The sequence below is a fragment of the Populus nigra genome, chromosome 4 (assembly GCF_951802175.1).
Source record: "Populus nigra chromosome 4, ddPopNigr1.1, whole genome shotgun sequence".
Lineage (NCBI taxonomy): Eukaryota > Viridiplantae > Streptophyta > Magnoliopsida > Malpighiales > Salicaceae > Populus > Populus nigra.
In genome coordinates, this window is record NC_084855.1 from 23,338,449 (window position 1) to 23,360,897 (window position 22,449).

Sequence of the window (22,449 nt, forward strand, 5' to 3'; positions counted from 1 at the left end):
CCCTCGCCAATTCTTGCTCGACACGTGGATTCGGTCGGTGGTTCGTTTTTTCCTCCTCACGTTTTTTTTTTATAGAACGAAATGAAATGAAAAATATAATTCAAACACTAGAAGTTGACATATGGAACGATGATGTGTGTAGCATTTTTACTTTAGACGAAAGTTTTTTTTTATCAATTCTAAAGTTTTTTCAATTAAAAAAAATAGTGAAATGTATTTATTAGATATAAACTTTATAAAATGCACATAAGGGTTTTGTTTAATTTAAATTAAAAATAACAAAGAAATTATAAAATATTAAGTTAATCAAACTAGATTTTTATTTTTATTTTTATTTTTATTTTTATTTTTAATATTGAATTTTGTATGATAAAATTCTGAAAAAATATTAATAAAAAGACTTGCAAAGATAAAAGATAATAACAAAAAGAATAGGGGTAAAACTTCATAAGAAAAAAAAGCGCAAGGATGATGAGATTTGAAAAAAAAAATTATACAAAATAAATGGTAATTAACAAAATAGATAACAAATTTGTTAGATAAAAAAATCGTGAGAGGTGAAACTGAAAGAAAATTATAGTTTGTGTCATAATCTATTTTTGAATTATTCTCTAAATTCACATTTTCTCTTCTAAAAATCAAAAAAAAATATTCGGACTAAAAATAAAAAAAAAATCCAAAAAATAATAACAGTGAGAAGAGGATGTCGGAGTGCTCAGAAAATGGTTTGAAATTGGTTGAGGAGACTCAAAAATTCAAAGATTAAAATTTGATAGTATATTTTTTATAGATGAAGAGCCATGTTGACGAAAAAAATTCAATTTGAAGAAGAAATATCCAAAAACAAATATTTATAGACTCAATTAAATTCTATTTGAGGTTTAATTGAATTTATGAAGGGTTTTATTGCAAGAAAATTTAATTTTTAAGTCAATTTGGGCTTTTAATTTGAAGAAATTAAAGTCTGGGGTTAAATTAGAATTTTTGTTTTAGAGTTGATTTGGTCAAATCAGGGGCTTGATTGCATAAATATTGAAGTTTTATAGCCAATTAGGGACTTGATTGAAGAAATCCAAAACCAGAAACCAAACTGGAAAATGTGCATAAATAGAGAGACTGAAATTAACTAAATCAGAAGTCAAATTAAAGAAATTAAAAGTTTATTGATCAATTAAGAGTCAAATTGAATAAATTCAAAACCAATAACCAAAAGGGAAATGGGTGCTAAAACCTCGGGCTTGAATTGAAGTTCTTCAGGTGTGAAATTGAACAGAATTGAAAGTTTAAAGCCAATCAGGGGTGTAATTAGAGATAAGTCACAAATTAAAAGACTAAAGCATCTCCACGCCAAGTAACTTTTCTTTCCCCTCCAACGTCTCCTTCGTCTTCATCTCCTCCTCCATGCAGAACGATATATTCGTCTGCATGCAGGAGGACGGGAGGGGGAAAATAACCCCCCTTCCTTTTCTTTGTCGGGCCGGTTCTGGCCCAACCCTGATGTCTGGGCTAGGTCCGGCCCAGACCAAAGAAGCAGAGAGGATTGTTGGGCCGAGATCGACCCAATCCTTTTAGGCTGAGTCTGACCTAGTTAGCTTGGGTGGACCAACCCATATATTTTATGATATTATAATATTATAATATTTGATATTATATATTTAAAAAATTCAAAAATTCTGAAAAATCCTTTCAAAAATTTATGATTTACCCACATATTTTTTTATTAATTTTGCTTAATATTGGCTTGTATTTTTATATTATAAAGATACAAATTTGGTATTAAAATATCTGGTTTTCATCAAAGCATTGCAAAAAAAATATTTTGTTTTCATACATACGGCCCAAGTCTCTTAAAGATAAAAAAAAATCATATCATTTTTTTATACAGAAAACACAAAAATTCAAAAATATGTTTTAGCATGTATTTTGGCTTTAATAACAAGCTTATTAGAGTTACGAGAACTAGACTAATATTTCAAAAATTCCAAAAAAATATTTTGTTTTCTTTTAGTATCTGGGATTACGAATTTATATGTAAAACGTATTTTTGATATTAAAAAGGTAATTTTTTTATATAGATATTAGAACGGATAGGTTTTTACTTGATAAGATAAAAATTTTCTTACGGAGAAGACTTTTCTTAAACCTTAGATAGATCAACAATTAAGAAATATAACACGACCTTAGTTTGTTATCAAACAATTAAACAATGCAGCTTACCTTAGGTAGGGCGTATTTGGGGTGTTAATACATTTCCTTTACGCAACCAGCCCCCGTATTCGATCTTTGAGATCAGTTAGGGTTTCTAATGACAAAAATACTAGGTGGCGACTTCTTTTTCCGCTTTTCACTGATAAAAGATAAGAATTCATTGTCTTTCCATATTTGCCAGATAGATACCTCGATGAAGTGGAATATTCGTCGTAACGCCGCACACGTGCGACATTTTGATAAATAATTTATAGATTAAAAAATAACATGGATGAAATTAAAAGAAAATTATAAGGGTCAACTCAATAAAAGGCAAAACACAAAAAATAACAACAGAAAAACCCAAAAAAAAAAGTATACAATATAAGAAAACTCCATCGAAAAAAAAATAAAAGCAAATAAACAAACTCAGACAAACCTTCTAAACCTGATTTAATATTTAAAAGTCACACCTCATGATCTACAACAAAGTCAATGTAAAATGATCAAAAAAATCTTATGAGAGAGTTGCATCATTTTTGTCTCCAAAAGCACTAAAGTAATTATATTATTTTGAAAAAGTAAACTAACAAAAGCACCCTCGAGTCAAAAGCATCGGGATTATTTATTCCAATGCTAAAGTTGTAATTTTACCATGCATTAAAAAAGAAAATAACAAATATAACCTTATTCAATATGTTAGATATATTTGTGTAATGGTAAGAAGACAATCTCACCTCCCAAACCTAGTTCTTTGCTTCTTCTTTTTTGTTTTAAAAAAAAGGGAAATTAGAAATTACATTATTACAATGAATAGAAAGATGAGTCTCGGACTACAATAACTTCTCCTCTAAGTTTAGTTAGCAGATTTGCTCGTGCTTCATAGCGGGTCAATAACAAGAATAAATTAAAATGTAAAAAAAATATTAAAAATACAGAGAATATTATAAGTGTCTTGGGTCTAGCGGCCAGACCAGACCCAATAGACTTGGGTCAGATGTCCGTACCTTGACCCAGCACGCTGCAATAATTTTTGAAATAAAAAATAGAAAAAACAAAGCCCCTCGTGGTCCTCTAAACATCAACAGTGAGGTCCACTGTGCAAATACTTTATGTACACAGTGCCAGCACAATTATTTTTTTTATAAAAAAACATTTAAACTACTCTTCAAGCATCCTAAACAGAAATGCTAATTATTATTTTTTTATTTTTAATAATAAAAAATAAACTACCCTTTAAAGTATCCTAAATAATTTTTTTATAAATACTTTCTATTTTTTATAAAAAAAAACATTTGAATTACCCTTAAAGTATCATAAACAGAAATGCTAAATGCTTTTTTTTTATTTTTAATAAAAAAACATTTAAACTACCCTTAAAGTATTCTAAACAGAAATGCTAATTAATTTATTTTATAAAAAAAAATTGAATTACTCATGGAGTATCCTAAATAATTTTTTTATAAATATTTTCTATTTCTTATAAAAAAAATATTTAAACAATCATTGAAGTATCTTAAACAGAAATGTTAATTAATGTTTTTTATAAATTTTTTTTATTTTTAATAAAAAAATATTTAAACTACTTTTGATGTATTCTAAACATAAATGCTAATTAGTTTTTTTTAATAATTTATTTATTTTTTATATCCTATATAATTTTTTTATGAATTGTTTCTATTTGTTATAAAAAAACATTTAAACTATCATTGAAGTATTTTAAACAGAAATGCTATTAATTTTTTTATAATGTTTTTTATTTTTATAAAAAATACATTTAAACTACCCTTGAAGTATCCTAAATAATTTTTTTTATAAATTATTTTTTTAAAAAATAGATTTGACGGTCATGCCAGACCTAAGAGCTTCCAATAGCTTTGGGTAAGGCAGGCATGCAGACCCAATAGCGAAATAGCCTGAGGTCTAGTATTGCAACCAAACCCAAGAGCCTTGGGTCTGACGGTCATGCCTTGACCCAACACGCACCAGCAGCTTTTAAAATTAAAAATGGAAAAGACAACGCCCCCCATATTCCTTTGAACATCTATAGTGTAGTCCACAATGCAAACACTCTATGTCTACAGTGTGGTTCACGGTGCTTTTTGAATAAAACGTAGAAAAGACAACATTTACAATGTGGTCCACAGTGCAAACACTCTATGTCTACAGTGTTTTCAACAGTGCAATGAGTCTATGTACACAATATATGCACAGTGTTTTTTCCGTGTATTTTAAAGTATAGTATAATATTTGTCTTGTGCTTGCTTTTATTTGTTTTCAACCACCTTACCCAGTCACTAAATTATCAAGTTATGTTTATATTTTAATTATGTCTTTGTTTTATGGGTGTTTGTTTTTTTTTGTTGACACCATAGTTTTTAAAACTGGTTTGGTTTGGTGGGTCAACCCGGGACTTGGTTGATTCGGAACCAAAATCAAGTGGGGTTTAAGAAAAAATAAGAAAATGCAAAAAATTCAAGTGACCCGATCAAAAATCATGGTTGCAACCCATTAATTATTTGTTTTTCTAAACAAAAAACGATGTTATTTTGATTTATAAAAAAAATTGGGGTTGGTCTCGATCAAAACTCGTGATCCAGATCATAAGTCGGGTCGACCACCGGGCCGGGTTTAGAGGTTTAAAAATCATGGTCATCACAAATCTCTTTTTGTGATCGTTTTAGTTTTTATCATGTCATCTGTTTGGGTCATTTTTTTAAGCTTTGTACTTTTTTTAGTGTTTATTTGTCCGCCCTCCACCGCGGTCCGAACTATGTTTTTAAAAATGTAAAATAAAAGTTATTAAGAGAGCGAAGAGTTTGTTGCAATGCTATAAACTCAAGCAAGATGCTAAATCTTTAATTGATAACTCGATGTGAATTGGTTTTTTTAATAGGTTTAAAGGAAACCTGGATGACCTTTTTTTTATTTTTAAAAATTAATGTTGAATGATAAAATTAAAAAAAATAAGGTAAAAAATAAAAAAAAATGTTTAGCCATTTAAACTTTTCAAACCAGTAACCCGAGCTATTATATCAAAAATATCATACATGGAAAAGCAGTGAAACTCAATTTCCAATAAATCTAACATCAAATGATGAATTATCACTATTATTATCATTACAAATATTATCATAATTATTACAACTATCATTGTTACTATTATTATCGTGATCACTGTCATTGTCATTATTATCGTTGTTATTATCATCATTGTTGTTATTATTATTGTTGTTGTTGTTGTTTATATTACTGTTATAATTATTATCACCACTGCTATAACTAATATTGTCATTATTTTTATTCATATTACTATCTTCATCATTATTATTATTTCTGTTATAACCATAATTATTATTATTACTATTGTTATCACAATCACAATCACAATCACTATTAGTTTTATTATTATTACTATTACTATACTATTATTAATAGTATTTTCATTATTATTAATATTATTATCACAATTATTACTACTACTATACTATTATTAATATTATTTTCATTATTATTAATATTATTATCACAATTATTACTACTATTATTATCATCACCACAATTATTAATATCATAACCACTACAATCATTATAATAAACTATTATTATCATTATTGTCATTACAACAACAATAACTACTACTACTACTACTACTACTACTACTACTACTTCTACTACTACTACTACTACTTCTACTTCTACTACCATTATCACTATTACTACTTCCACTAATATTATTATCACCACCACCATTATTATTATTACTACTATTGCTATTACCACCACCACTGTTATTATTATTATAAATATTATTATCACAATCACCACCACCATTGTCAATATCATGATAAACTATTGTTATTATCACTATCATTAACATTATAATCACTATTAGGGGTGATCATTTTCGGTTCGGTTCGGTTTTTATAAAAAAAAATAACCAAACTGAATTAAAAAAAACCAAAATCGGCTGGTTTTGGTTCGGTTCAGTTCGGTTTTTTAGTACAAAATCGGTTCAAACCGGTTTGGCTTGGTTTTTTAAGTTTGGCTTAGTTTTGGGCTTATAAAACTGAAACTGAACCGAACTGGTCAGTTTTTTTCAAAATTTTAATTGATTTTTTTCATGGTTTGGTTTTTTCGGTTATTTATTTTCCGGTTTTCTCGATTTAATCGGTTTTTTTGTTCACCCCTAATCACTATTAGTAGTATTATTAATAATATTGTTATTGTTATTGTTATTGTTATTGTTATTACATTCACTACAATTAGCATCATCATTATTATTATTATTATTATTATTATTATTATTATTATTGAAATAACAAAAATCATAAACTGGTTTTGAAGGATAAAATCATAGATCATGAAAACTTTGACAAAAGAGTAAATGAAACAAATAAGAAATCAAATGAAAAGGGACCAAACTAAAATAAATATTATTACCATTGAAAAAAAACTATATATTTGATTTGAAGGGTAAAATTAAAAACTATAAAAACTCTGACAAAAGAGTTAAGGGAAAAATAAGAAATCAAAAGTAGAATGACTGGATAAAAAAACATCATATACACAAATTATAATTGAAGGACTAAATTGTAAACAGAGAAAACTTTAACAAATGAGAAAAAAGACAAAAATCAAAAATCAAAACTAAGAGGATGGATTCTGAAACACTAACAAAAAATAGGAATGAATTTATAAGGACTGAAACTATAAAAGAAATAAAAACAACATAAGAAATTAAAAGAATGAGGATTGAAATGAAAAGCAAAACATATGAGAAATTATAATTGAAGGATAAAATTGAAAAAAAAACTTTTATTAAAAAGAAAAAGGATGAAATAAAAAATTCAAAGAACAATAACTGAAATTGAAAAACAACAAACAAATAGGATAATTATGTACTTTAGCTGTTAGGAGAGAGAAAAGAAAAAAAAACAAAAACAATCAATCATTCGTGGTAATCCAACTATTATAAGCCTACACACGCTACACCATGTTGTTCCTGCGCTTTTAGAGAGATGGCGGATGACTAGATTTGACTACTAGATGGCGTCACACGCGCCCTTGAATGGTGCAGACGCCACCCACTCGCCAACATAAAAAGTAGAACACACACCAACAACTTTTTGATTAGAAAATTAAAAACAAAATGTGAAAAATACCAAAATGACTCCATAACTCTTTTAATTACACAAAATACCTGTGTGAAAATACCAAAATACCCCAAAAGGCAAAGCTTTTTTTTAAGGTTAAAAATGTTCTTTAACTATACATGGAAAGTGAAAAAGCCTGAAACACCCTTGTCCAGCAACTCAACATGTTTTTTTATCTTAAGGGTGAAGAAGTATTTTCACCGTTACGAAACTTGTAAAAAGTCAATAAAGTCCTTGGTCAACAATTCTAAATTTTGTTGACTAAGGTGTGAAAGAGTATTTGTACCATGTTAAAAAATTTAAAAATACGCATACACCTCAAAATAATCTTTTAATGACCACTAGGCCAGAGAAAAAGATAAAAAAAACCCCAGCTCAAAGGCTTATATTTTCTCCATTCAAGGGTAAAAGGATAATTTTATTGTAGCAATCCACAGCAATTTATGTATAGAGCTATAATGAAACCTCCACATGTTTTAACTTTTTTTTTTTAATTTAATATTTAAATACTAATACATATCACCTGTTAATATGTGTTTGTTCGCAGTCAAGTGTTTTCTTAGTTTTCATACTAATTAACTCTACAATGTTGTTCCAACTAACGATATTTGCTATGTGCCTACTGTTATTTGTCTTCGACTTCTTTACCTGGTGATCATAACCATAGTTATTAAACCTGGTCCAGGGGTTGACCCAGCCAAGGGGTAGGGTCCTGGGTTTCATGGGTCAACCCGGATCAACCCAAAAAAATTAAAAAAATATATTTTAAGCTTTAATATTTCAGATGAAATTTTTTTAAAAAAATTCATGTGAATATAAGTTATACATATTGTAAATAATAAAGTTTAAAAGAATATTTTTAAAAAACATTATCCCATATTGAAAAGATATTATGTTAAGCTTTTAAGTTGAAGTATTTAAACAAAAAAAGTTATTTATCTCACATTGAAAACATAACTTTTTTCTTGGAAACATAGAGTATATATACTAATGGGTTTCAAATCCCACATTGAAAAAACATAACTTTTTTTTTTGGAACATAGAGTATATATATGAAAGGGTTTCAAATCCCACATTGAAAAAATATTATGTTATCCCTTTAATTTGAAGTATTTAAACCAAAAATTTTTTTACCCCACATTAAAAAAACAATATTTTTTTCTTGTGAACATAAAATATATATACTGATAGGTTTCAAATCTTACATTGAAAAAATATAATTTTTTTTATGAACATAGAGTATATATACTAATGTGTTTCAAATCCCACATTGAAAAAACATAACTTTTTTCATGAGAACATATAGTATATATACGAAAGGGCTTCAAATCTCACATTGAAAAGATATTATATTATCTCTTTAAGTTGAAGTATTTAAATCAAAAAGTTTTTTTATCCCACGTTGAAAAAACATAACTTTTTTCTTGGAAATATAAGGTATATATACTAATGGGTTTCAAATCCCATATTTAAAGAAAAAAATCAAGTCTTAATCAGGTCCTGAATCAACCTGTCAGACCGAGATGGGTTTAATAACCAGGATAATAACTATCGAAACTATAAGAAATTACAGTGTCATTAAACTCACTTTTTCAATAGTGTTCTTGTCCTGCCATTAGCTTTAGTTTTTGTCTCGTCGCTTATGTTTGCTTTTACTTTTCAATTGTCCAAATAAAAACCACAGGGATATTTTTATCAAAAATCAATACGATAGGGAGCTCTAGTGTCATCAGTTGAATCTAATAAAAAAAAATGAATAAAAACAAGTTTTAATTGTTTAAATCTCCTTGTAAAGTAAAAATAATAAAAAATTACATGGATGTTTTCCATTTTTCAATAGGGTATTTGGTAAGTGCAAACGAATTGGAACTTCTTTTTGAAAAAAAATAATTATTGCTGAGAAAATTTACATAACTCGTTGATTTTTTTGTAAAATCTTCATGGATTATTCCCCAAAATTTTATTTTTTAATATAGAAGAAAAAAACTTCTACCATGAATCTTGGTTGTGCAAAAACATTATAAAAATATATAAAAACTCTATTTTAAGCTATATAATAAACACCTTTCAAGCAACAATGCCTTCCAGAGACTTTTCATGTGCCAGGTTTCCTGAATGTAGATAGAGATAAAAAAAAAAAAAAAAACAGAAGAAGCAAAGCTTGTTTGGGGGTGAAAAATAAATAAAAATGAACATTAAAGAATCAATACAGTGAATTGTATTTAAGAATATATATAAAAGTGTGTGTGTGTATATATATATATATATAAAGAGATTGTGTTATTTATGTTTTCCTTGCAGTTTTAAATAAATTTAGATGTCTATAGATTAAATTATCTTTAAAATAATTATACGAGTATGGAAAGATAATCATAATTTCATTTTTTTTCTTTTTTAAATCTAATAAGCGCTACCCGTCTTTCTTTTAATTTGTCATGTACAGGAAAATGAACAAGATAGTGTTGTATTGATCCATGTGTGTATGGGTGAGTAAAAAATTTTAAAAATTGATTAAATCAAGAAAATTAAAAAAAAATAATTGAAAAAACTAAATCGTGAAAAAAATCGATTAAAATTTTGGAAAAATCAACCGGTTCGATTTTATAAGCCTGAAACTGAAAAAACCGAACTGGAAAAAAACCGAGCCAAACCGGTTTAAATCGGTTTTTGTCCAAAAAAATCAAACCAAAACCGATCGGTTTGAATCAGTTTCAGTTTTTTATATAAAAAATTTCAATTTAGTTACCTTTTTTATAAAAGAACTAAAAATAATTATCTACATGTGTAGGCGTGGGGAGTTTGAATTTAAAATTATAACATAACTTTAAATATACAAATGCTTTATAATTTTCAAAGATGCTATGTAGTCGTAGCATGATATTCAAGGTTATGAGACGGTGACATGATTTTCAAGTTTGTTATTGTGAGATATCTTATGTATCGACTACGAGGTATCTTACGATGATCTTCATAATTGACTTGCCTAACATGAAGATAATAAATAGTTTTTAATAATAAAAAAATTGTCACTTCTTGTAATAAAAGTCAAATAAATTTTGTTGCTTAAGTTTTGATTTCTAATAACTTTTTTCGTGAAATATTATGACATAATGTATCATAAGATTGCATTAATTCTCATTTTCATAAAAAATAAATATTTGGGTCTATTTTAGAAAAAAAAAACAATATAAGAGAAAATAGCTTGGTTCGTCCTTGTATAACGAGTGAGTTTTTAATCTATTCTTATATATCTAATTGTATAAATTAATTTCTTAATAAAAGATATTTCTCCAATATGTCATTTTGTTTATTTTTTCTATTAAAAGGGTGTTTGGAAATATAATAACAGTTGTTTTTCAAAGTATTTTTTGTTTGGAAATACATTAAAATAATATTTTTTTATTTTTTAAAAATTATTTATGATATCACCACATCAAAATTATTGGAAAACATCAAAAAATATTAATTTAAAAAAAAACATAAAATTTTAAAAATACTTTTAAAACGCAAAAACAAATAACCCCGAACAAAAAAGTTATATGATGTAGAAAATGCTTCTTATTCCAAATAGAATAAATAGCTCACATGTTCTTTTTTTTTTTAGATTAACATAGGTGTCCGGGTTAGCTTGTGCGCACCTCGACTAATCTCACGGGCTTTGAAGTTAGCGATCATGTAAGCTTCTAGTGGTTCTGACTCTGAGGTTTGTGAGACTCGATTTAGAGATCTCCAGGGAACAAATTTAGAATCTGATCAATTAAGTTACACCCTTCACATGTTTTTATATTTTAAAAATCGTGTTTAATAAGTACTTGTATATATAATTGTTTCAATTATACCTTATTTTCTAGCTAATATATCAAAGGGAGGGTAGTTCATGTAAAAATTAAACTTATAAATCACGAGCAATTCACCTGTAAATCTTCAACTAATTTTATTTTTTTATCATATCCCCTCGATACCATACCCAACACATTCGTATATGATACTTGTTCAATACAGATACGGATACATTTTTGGAGTATACATGCTTTTTGAATAGAAACAATGGCGCCATCATCATCGTTTTTCTGTTTTCATCAGAACCATGATTTTATGTATGCACGATTTACACAGCTTTTCTTTAACGATATCCGTATGATCCAAATCAATGCAAGGACCCCACCTGACATAACTTGCGCTCTACGCGAGTGCCCATGTAGCGGCAGAGCACAGAAGCATTACCAGAAAGGCAGTATTAGATAGTATAGTGTTTTTTTTTAATGTTTTATATTTAAAAATATATTAAAATAATATTTTTTTATTTTTTAAAATTTATTTTTCACATTCTCATATCTCAATATTCTAAAAATATATATAAAAATTATTTTTAAATAATTATATTTTATAAAACATAATTTATCCTAGTTTTCAAACTGTATTAAAAACCTAAAAAAAATGTTATAAAGCTACACATATCTCTCCCTCAAAGTTATTTATTTTTATGTTTTAAAAATATTTTTTAAAAAATTATATATTATTTTTATTTTAAATTAATGATTTTTGATAATTTTAATATATTAATATTAAAAATAATTTTTAAAAATAAAAATAATTTAATAATTTTTTAAATAAAAAATATTTTAAAAAACAATAATTCCTGCATTTCCAAAACATCCGTAAGTCACATCACCTAACTGCCAGCCCACAAATTGCGCGTGTGCCTGATCTGTTTTTCTTCACCGTTCACACGACAACCTGGTCGACCCATATCCAGTCAACCGGCGCCGTAATTGCGTTCCAAACCTGAAAGCCCATCAATTACCGAACTGTTCCCCAACCCGAGGCTAACTCCAAACCTATAAAAATAAAAATATCGCATGGGACCAAGTAAGCTGGCTGGAATCTTCTTATATTTTAATAACAAGCTTCTTTCTCTCTGTTTGCCCGGTTCAGTCCTCTAATTCTTCTATATTCAGTATAAGTCCCTGTATTTTTAATTATACCTATTATACTCTTAAACAATATAGAATTTTCCAATATACTTTTCTCAAGTTTTTTCTATCCATATTAATATAATTGTATTTTTTTATTTTTAATATTTTCTTTAGACATACAAGAATATAATTTTATTTTTTCACAAAAATATTGAATTTTTTATATTTTTAAAACTCAATGGCCAAGTAATTTTTATTTCTAAAATATTTTGAGAATTTTTTATATAATATTTAAGGGAAATCTTGAAATAAAAGTATAATTTTGTCAATTAGATAAAAAAAATTGTCTAAATAATAAAGACAAGATATTCACTAAATTATACAAGGACAAATTCAAGTTAATTGGCCAATTAGTTTTGAAATTTTTTATTTTTTAAAATATTTTAAGAAATTTTTATATAATATCTTAAGGGCAATTTTGAAACCTTTTGTTTTTTAAATAAGGGTATAATAGATATAATTAAAAATACAAGTGTATGTTAGATACTCAATAAATTATATAAGGACAAATTCAAGTTAATTGACTGATTAATTTTTTAAAAATTTATTTTTTAAAAAATTTTATATAATACTTTAAGGGTAATTTTAGAATAAAAAATACAATTTTATCAATAAAAAATTTATTAAATAAGGACATAATAGATACAATTATATATATATATATATATATATATATATCACTAAATTATATAAATAAGGACAAACCCAGGTTAATTGGATGAGTAATTTTAAAATATTTATTTTTTAAAATATAATATTTCAAGGGAAGTTTTGGAATAAAATTATAATTTTGTCAATTTAGATAAAAAAATTGATTAAATAAGGACATAATATATACAATTAAAAATATAGGGATATACTAGATACTCACCAAATAATATAAGGACAAATTCCGGCTAACTACCATCTAACTTTATTATGCAGAGAATTTCACTAGAGCAAGCCGGTCTACTTCAGTTGCACTCAAAAAAGAAAATCCAGGCACCGATATTTTCTCTCTAGTGATTGAGGTTTTTTTGTTTTTGGTTAATTTTGCTTTGAATTTAAGGATTTTCGTGCGGAGATCTTGTGAGATGGTTCTTGTAGCTGTTCAAATTTTGAGCTCAAGGAAGTGTGGATTAGGTCTGTTTGGTTGCTAGCAAAATTCGGTGCAGAATCTCCAGGTTCTTCTCTATGTGTCTTGCTAGGTTTTGTGTTTGCGTAGTCTTTTAGGTTAATCTAATTTTTCTGTTTTAGGAAATTAAGGCAAAGATTATGTGTCAAACTTCGTTTTTTCCTGTAACAAGTTGTGATGCATTGAATTTGAAGCAACGATTCTATTCTTGCAGAAAGGAGTAGTGATCGGTTGTTTTATTGAAGAGACATGGCGCAGCAGAGTAACTGGGAAGCAGATAAGATGTATGTGATGGTTTATAAGTATTTGTTTTTTGTTTTTTTTTTTGCTGATATATGTTATTTTGTTGGTATAGGCTTGATGTATATATTCATGATTATTTGCTGAAGAGAAAATTGCATAATTCTGCGAAAGCTTTTATGGCGGAAGGGAAGGTTGCCACTGATCCAGTAGGTAATGTTGTTTAGCTAATTAATTGCAGTAATTTTAACAAATTGTTGATACTTTATATACCCTCAAAGAACAATATGCTGTTTTGTTGTTGACTGATTCTTATTTTGTTTTTAAAATGCAAAAATTGCACCGCGCGGTATGTGCTATGGCTGTTGTATTTGCGTAATTTATCTTGCTCTGCCGGTTTTTTGAACTTCTTGTAACTTGAAGTAGACTGAACGGTATGCTTAAGCAGAGGTTGTACAAGGTATTTGAGTGTTTTTTTTGTAGCAATTGATGCACCTGGAGGATTTCTGTTTGAATGGTGGTCTGTCTTCTGGGATATTTTTATAGCAAGGACCAATGAAAAACATTCTGACGCTGCTGCGGCATATATAGAGGTGCCTTCATGTTGTTCAAGTTAGAGTAATTTGAATGGTTTTTTTTGAAGGGTGGGGAAGATGTAACAACTAACCTGAATGTAACTTTCCATCAAAAACAGGCACAACAAAGTAAGACAAGGGAGCAACAACAGATGCAAATGCAGCAATTGCAACTCATGCAGCGTCACAATGCTCAGATGCAGCGAAGGGATCCTAGTCATCCAGCTCTTTCTAGTTCTCTAAATGCTATGAACCCTGAAGGGATGATGGGGCAGCCATCAGCCAGTGTATTGGCTATGAAAATGTATGAAGAACGTATGAAACACCCTCACTCTATGGACTCTGAGACATCACCAGCTCTAATTGATGCCAATAGGCTGTCCCTGCTTAAATCACCAACTGTTCAACAAGGGTAAATGTCCTTCTATTTTTAAATGCGAATTTCATCTCTAATTTTACAATCACTTGACAAGGTTCAGGTGGGTAATGGATTTCTCTTGTCCTTGCTGATTCAGCCAGCTAGCACAGGGTAATTCTGGGAACATGTCGGCTTTGCAGCAAATCCAGGCTCGAACTCCACTGATAACTGTAATTGCTTGGACTTGACCCTTCACTTACATTTTTGCTACTCAAATTTCTTGTTCCTTTCAAGTATTTCCATTCTACCATGCATTACCTGTTAACATGTTGAATTTTCAGGACATCAAAAGTGAGATTAATTTGGGCCCAACTCAGAAAAGTTTGCCTATGGATCCCTCATCCATCTATGGACAAGCAATTTTGCAATCAAAGTCTGGTCTAGGTGGAGCAGGTAATTTCAAGAAGAGATTTTCATATAAAACTTTTGTCCTTGTTATTGCAAGTACAATTCACGTTTGCATTCATGTTTTTTTCTTTTGCCAATTATCTTTCATCTCATCATATTGTAAGCTTCTGGGGCATGGTGGAGTGAACTTAAGACCTATATGGCTAGAAATTGAAGATGCTTCACAACATGCCTAATTTGAAATGTCTCAGGATCTCTAGAAACATTGGATGTAGAAGCTTAAATGTTTAATTTATTTGTTTTAACACATGAAATATCATACCTTCCTTCAGGTGTGCAAGCTTGGTAAAACTATTATTGTGTGTCCCCTTGTGGGCCTAGATTGAATAATGCTTACCAGTTTGACAAATAGATGGGAGCGGACCACACCTACTGTGCTATCATAGCACCCCACCCAAAAAAAAAAAATTAAAGAGAGAAAAAAAAGATGTCCTGAAATACATGTTGAATAAGTTATGTGCTCTGATAAAGGTCATTCAAAACTTTAGATGAAATAACTATTGAGCAAACTGGAAAGATTGCTATTGCATTACTTAAAATGGATTACCTTTACTTCCTTTACTCAGGACTAAATCAAGGTGTTACTGGTCTTCCTCCATTGAAGGGCTGGCCACTAACTGTAAGTTTTCTTTTGTTTTCCTGTGCTGGATATTCAATTCATCCTTTTATTTGTGTATGTATTTCTGGGTCCTGGAACTTATAGCACACCAAATCCTACAGGGAATCGAGCATTTACGGCCAAGTTTGGGTGGACAAATGCAGAAGCCTAATCTGCAGACTCAAAATCAGTTTCTTTTGGCTTCACAACAACAGCAGGTCTTGGCACAGGCTCAAGCACAAAGCAACCTTGGAAATTCAGCTAACTATGGAGACTTGGATCCACGAAGGCTAAGTCAGTTGCCTAGGAGTAGCTTGAACGCAAAAGATGGCCAATCCACGAGAAATGATGGGTCTATATGTTCTCCAGTTCAATCAAGTTCACCAAAGGTTTAAATGTCTTCTAAGATGAGGAGACTGTCCAACAAAAATAATGCTTCTCCTGATGTTAAATATATCAAATAAAACTCAGCCATTGAATGTTTATCCTGCTTTTATTTCAGAAGATGATGCTTTTGAAACTTATGAAAACATGGTTTTGATATTCTAAGGTCTCAAGAGGAGGGGTCTCTCTCTGATTTCTCTCTCTCTCTCTTTGGGTGCTTTGGCAAGGAGTTTGCACAATATCTGGACTCTTTTCTAATAGAAGTTCATGAAAGTAACATCACCACTGTTTGACTGTGGAACTGTATGCAAAAAATGTGTTGCAATGGATATTTTTTGTATAATCATGCCAGCATAGTGAGTCCGAGTCTTACAAAGATGTCCTTTTGAATTTCCGCCCCATTTAAATGTATCCTAAAATATTTTATATAACTGTAATCGACGCTCACAACCCTTTTTCCTAACAACAGTGATTCAAGACTCATTAATCTCCTGTCAGTTCTAAATACCTTCCTATTGTCTCTTGTCCTAACAACAGTGATTCAAGACTCGTTAATCTTCTGTCATTTCTAAATACCTTACCATTGTGTATTTGCTGGTGTTCTGACAGATGAAGATGACCCAGATGCAGCACCCTTCGTCTCAACAGCAGGACCAATTGCAGCAGCAGCAGCAGGTTGTAGTTGTTCAGAATTAGTTACAAAGCTCCCTGTATCATCAAATTTATAACTATAAGTGCTATTTATAACTGTACAATACCTCCTTCAATTATATGCTTTTCTAACCATTGAAGTTTGTATTATCTTATTTATAGTCTAATTGCTGGCTGCAGACTAACAGGAAAAGGAAGCAACACTCCTCTTCTGGACCTGCTAACAGCACCTGTACGGGAAATACAGTGGGTCCATCACCCAACTCTCCTCCATCAACTCATACCCCTGGTGATGGAATGCCAACAACCAGTAGTTTTCAGCATGCTAAAAGTGTGCCAAAAAGAACCAGTAGTTTTCAGCATGCTAAAAGTGTGCCAAAAAGCTTGATGATGTATGGTCCAGAAGGGACAGGAAGTCTTGCATCATCTTCCAATATACTGGTATATATTTTTACATTTCACAGCTAATAATTAGGGAAATATGCAGCAGACGCGTATTCGGCATTGGTATCTTCATTTTGAGCTCAAAGTTTCTACTATTTTAACAATGAATGAGATGCCTCGTAGTCGTGTAGTGTATCAACATTATTTACTGGTAGGTTTACAATGGTGGCAATGTGGGCACCTACCAAAATTAAGGGGAGGCTTACACATAAGAGAAGGTTTTTTTTTTGGGTGAAAAGGAAGGATTACAAGAGAAGATGTGGGCACCTACCAAAATTAAGGGTAGGCTTACACATAAGAGAAGGTTTTTTTTTTGGGTGAAAAGGAAGGATTACAAGAGAAGATCGCCCCCCAAAGTTTTTTTTTTCAAGAAAATTCACAACGGCCCTTAATAGTCCTAGGACTTTCCCCTTTTTTCTTGTCATGGATCCCTCCTTGTCATATGTCCTAAAGAATAGCTTTGTTTAGAATAATTATTTATGAAATAATCATTTAAATGGAATATTTTGTGTTTTTCAATTCAGTTTTGAAATGATAACTTTGTTTAAATCCAGTAATACATATTAGAGTAACACTATTTTGTGTAAAAATGCCTATTGAAATAGTGTTTTATTTTTGCACCCCTTAACCAAGAACCCTAGCTCCGCCCTGCCCACACTGCCCCTGTCAATCCCCTAACAAAGTAATGGAAGTAAAAGTCTAAATTTGGAAGTCTATCCCAATTAACATGCCTTTTCCTTGCTGTACTCTACTCCGAATTTGTTGTCCACAAACTCCTTGAAATGCGAGTGGGGTTAACCAATTTATTAAACTAGCCTTAGTACATTTGATGGGAGCCATAATTAACCATTAATTAGGTGTATTGTCTCATGATAAAAAAGAAAAAAGGAGATCACCATAATGGTAAGCAAAAATATATCTAAATATGACTACTACCATAGTAAGTTAAATTTGTAAATCATGGAATTATTAACTGAAACATAAAAAATTAGCTTTAATCATTACTTGAGAGATAGCTGCTTTTTTTCCCAGTAAATGATGTCTTCAATTTTTTTTCCTTGTTATTTCTTTCTTTTATGTTTTCTTAGTAAATAGGAGGACAAATACCATTCGCATGCTTTCATTGTAAAAGAATGTCCACTCTCAACTCTCAAGTGTGTGTGTGTGTGTGAGAGAGAGAGAGAAATTTTATCTAAACCCAATTTTATTTAGTTAAAATTAATAGAAATAAGGAATTATCAGATATTATAAGTAATTTTGATATTTAGTTCAGAATATATTTATAAAAGTATAATTTTTCACAAGGAATAATTAAATAGTAATATGTGTGAAAGAAAAGTTAATGATTTTTGTGAATTTCTTTATGTTATTTTCATTAATGTGAAATACTTATCGATTTTTGTGACATTATTTTCCTTTACATGAAATCACTGTATTGAATTTGACTCCCCTGAAAATAAATTCTGGATCAAAATGGCACTTTTAGATTTAGTTTCCAGTCAACGTAGTTGTTAAGAAACAGTACCCTTCAGTAATGTACACCACCATGAATCTCAGGAGTTGTATAAACTAAAATGTGACGATGCATTTGAGGAAGTCATTTCTTGGTGCAGGAAGACATGGATCGTTTTGGAGATATTGCTGCTCTAGATGATAGTATGGAACAGTTTCTTGCATCCGATGGAGATGGAAGGGACTTGTATGGAACAGTAAAGCAAAGTCTCAGTGAGAACCAAAAGGAGTCTTCTAAAGGTTGGCTGCGTATGGACATCTTTACGTCTTTCCTGAGTTGAGAATGACTGGTTTCTTATTTCATTGTTGGCCACTTTCTTCATTTCAGGTTTTACTTTTGGTGAGGTTGGCTGCATACGGACAAGAAATAGCAAGGTCACTTGCTGTCATTTTTCTTCAGATGGAAAGTTGCTGGCCAGTGCTGGACATGACAAGAAGGTATGGTGCATGTTACTGTTAATAATAAATCCATATTTGAGAAAGCTATTTACTGGATGATGTTCTATCCCATTAGCATAAATATGGACATCTTTTCTTTATATTACCCAAAATAATGAATACTGAGATATGCTTACTTTGTGTTGCGCGTATCAGGTTGTCCTGTGGAACATGGATAACCTGCAAACAGAGAACACCACTGAAGAGCATAAATCAGTCATCACAGATGTTCGTTTTAGGCCAAATTCGTCTCAGTTGGCTACATCTTCAGTTGATAAATCTGTGCGATTATGGGATGCAAACAATGTGAGTATCTTTTCCTCTTCTTGTGATTGGGATGTGCATCAAAGTCTGTTAGGTGCGGGGTGCAGCAATAATCTTTGTATTTCTGTGTTTCCATGTCTTGTTGTTTAAGCAATCTTAAAATATATCTTATTGTTGAAAATGGTTTATTCATTTGAGTTTTCGTTGCAGCCGAGCTATTGTTTGCATGAGTATACAGGGCATAGTTCACCTATCATGTCTCTAGACTTCCACCCCAAGAAAACTGATCTTTTCTGTTTTAGTGACTATGACAACGAGATTCGTTATTGGAACATCAATCCATTCACAAGTGTTCGTGTCTCTAAGGTTCACTATATTTTTTAATGTTCTTTGCTAAGTATTTCTTTCTTTCATTGTTAAGCTGCACTTGATTCTCTTTCAGTATAACCTTCCTACTAATGATTGAAAGCAAATAAAAAAAACTTTCACTTAGGGAGGCAATGCACAAGTGAGATTTCAACCTAGAGTTGGACGTCTACTAGCTGCAGCATCAGAAAAAGCGGTGACCATCTTTGATGTCGAAACTGATAGACAGATTCACTCATTCCAGGTATCGCACATAAAGAAATATGCTGTAGTTGGTAATTTAAATGTCCACGCGTTATTTTTCAAAAATAATTTCATTATTCAAGTACATAACTATCCACTCCTATTATTTCCAGGGGCACTCTGAAATGGTAAACTACATATGCTGGGATTCAAATGGAGAAAATTTGGCTTCGGTTAGTCAGAACTTGGTGAAGATTTGGTCGATGGCCTCAGGGGAGTGCATTCAAGAGCTCAGCTCCAATGGGAACCAGTTTCATTCTTGTGTTTTCCATCCAAGTTACTCCACTCTCTTGGTTATCGGAGGAATCTCAGTAAGTCGCATTCCTTTATAGAATCATACTACAGACAATAATGGATGAACCTTTCTGATGACTGGCTGTTGATTTTATTGTAGATATCACCTGTCATTCCATGGTTAAGACATTAGTTCATGGTATTAGTGATGTTAGTACACAAATAGATGGTGACAATTCTTGTTGATATTTCCGCTTCACACCAGCGAGGCTAATTTCAGGCCTTTTCTAAATGTTTCAGGAATGAGCCTGTAGTCCTTCCTCCTAACATTATATCTGAAACCAGTCCAGTGCTGAATTTCTTTATAGCTAGGGTTTTCCTTGTACATGAGATCAAACTCTATTTTTTCCAGCAATATCAATTACATTCCAAGCATAGCAATGAATTCAGCTTATCTTGCTCCTATCTTTGCCGGATTTCTTGACATACTGCAATTGTTTTTTCAAATGTGGCTGCAGTTGCTGGAGCTATGGAACATGGCCGAGAATAAGAGCATGACAATCCCGGGGCATGAGAACATAATCGCAGCCCTGGCGCAGTCACCTGTCACTGGGATGGTTGCTTCTGCAAGCCATGACAGCACTGTCAAGTTATGGAAATAAATCCAGAATGTGGCCGTATGGTGATCAGTTGGTGCTGCTCTCACTTACATGTAGATCCTAAAGCTAGCAGTCACATGGTGGTTAGATTACTTGTATAATTTTCTTCTTTTCAACTGCTACACAGCATATAAGTGTTGCTTATAGGATGGTTTTTTTCATCGTTAAAAGTAATAGAGCACGAAGCAAGTAATTAAGCTAGTAAACCTAAGAAAATAGTTCTAGGAAAAAAAAATCCCGAGAAATGTTTTATTCATAGCTTAATGAATACATAAATAGGTAGCGTCTGATTATAAATGAAGGTTTTCGAGTTTTGTCAGCCAGGAATAAAAAAAAAAAAGGCAAGTTGCTAGAAGCAAATTAATATACGTAAAGTGTTTATTTATTATTATTTTTTATCTTAAGATAGCGGTTCGTTATTATACCAGTAAGAGAAGTTTTCTAGGTTTTCTCAGCCAAATATAAAATGCAAGTTGCTAGAAGCAAAATAATATACGTAAAGTATTTATTTATTATTATTTATTATTTTAAAATTCATGGTTCTGCACTGTCGTGTTTGTCGTATATTATGGTATGTAGTGTTTTTAAAATATATTAAAATAATCACATTAAAATAACTAAAATATTTTAAAAATATTAATTTAATATTTTTTATATAAAAAATATTTTAAAAAGCATGTTAGATTATAAAAACAAACACTACCGAAGACCATCCATAACAGGAACGATAGATAGTACAGTTATCGTGGGAGATGAGAGTGGTAGTTTCCAGAAATTGTCTGTCATGTTAAGAGGTTGACAAACATAAACATAGATTATAACACTAGATCATTTCACTTCTTATGTTGCGGGTAAGATTAATTTTAGTATTGTCCACGTATTTTTAGCCAAAAAAAAAAATAACAAAAGTTATATAGGAATGACAACATATTAAATCCAGGAATAACTTATTAAATATGTTATTTAGGTTAAGAGACTTTGATAATTTTATAAAAAATAAATAAAAAATTTTTAAATTAATTTTTTAATTAATCTAATATTAAATAATAATATTAAAAATAATATTTAATTAAAAAAATTAATTGAGTTAATTTGTCAAATATGGGTCATGGATAATGATAACCTTATAAAAAGCAAATCAAAATAAAAATAAATTATGAAACATAATTTTCAATCAACTTAATATTAAATGATGAAATTAAATAAAAAAAACACAAAAAACCACCTGAGTCAACCGATCAAACTTATGACCCGAGTCATGGGACTATGAAAATCTTATTGAATGCAAGCCGAAATAAATTATAAAATCTAATTTTCAATCAACATAATATTGAATGATAAAACTAAAAATAATCAACAAAAAAAAGACAAAAATAAAACTGAGTCAACTAGCGTAACTCACGACCTGTATAATAAGATCTTGATAACCACGTATAAAACAAAAAAAAACAACTATAAATCTCAAATTTCAATCAATCTATTTTTAAAGAATTAAATTGAAAAAAAAGATAAAATAAATGATTGAGTGGACTCGGGTTAACCCACAAAACCCGAGTCAAAAGATCAAAATAACTTGATAGAA

At 30.1% G+C, this 22,449-nt stretch overlaps 1 protein-coding gene across 2 annotated transcripts; it reads left to right on the forward strand.

Moving 5' to 3' along the window:
* The first annotated feature begins 13,255 nt into the window (after positions 1 to 13,255).
* Positions 13,256 to 21,235, forward strand: LOC133691247 (transcriptional corepressor LEUNIG_HOMOLOG-like). Of its 2 annotated transcripts, XM_062111673.1 has the most exons (18): positions 13,256 to 13,482; positions 13,648 to 13,717; positions 13,789 to 13,886; positions 14,157 to 14,266; positions 14,368 to 14,660; positions 14,764 to 14,836; positions 14,948 to 15,059; positions 15,641 to 15,693; positions 15,795 to 16,061; positions 16,666 to 16,731; positions 16,888 to 17,148; positions 18,765 to 18,903; positions 18,992 to 19,101; positions 19,258 to 19,407; positions 19,576 to 19,731; positions 19,859 to 19,975; positions 20,088 to 20,285; positions 20,727 to 21,235. In XM_062111673.1, the coding sequence occupies exons 2-18, from the start codon at positions 13,683 to 13,685 to the stop codon at positions 20,868 to 20,870; spliced, it is 2,382 nt and encodes a 793-aa protein (XP_061967657.1). In that variant the 5' UTR covers positions 13,256 to 13,482; positions 13,648 to 13,682; the 3' UTR covers positions 20,871 to 21,235. The 2 variants fall into 2 exon arrangements, with proteins under 2 accessions (XP_061967657.1, XP_061967658.1); XM_062111674.1 differs by lacking the exons at positions 13,256 to 13,482; positions 13,648 to 13,717 and having other exon boundaries at positions 13,789 to 13,882.
* Positions 21,236 to 22,449: the final 1,214 nt, after the last annotated feature.

Coding starts and splice junctions, on each gene's coding strand:
- LOC133691247 (XM_062111673.1), top strand. CDS start 13,683: ATGGCGCAGCAGAGTAACTGGGAAGCAGATAAGAT. Junction 14,837..14,947: donor CTCGAACTCCACTGATAACT/GTAATTGCTTGG, acceptor TTGAATTTTCAG/GACATCAAAAGTGAGATTAA. Junction 15,694..15,794: donor TGAAGGGCTGGCCACTAACT/GTAAGTTTTCTT, acceptor CAAATCCTACAG/GGAATCGAGCATTTACGGCC.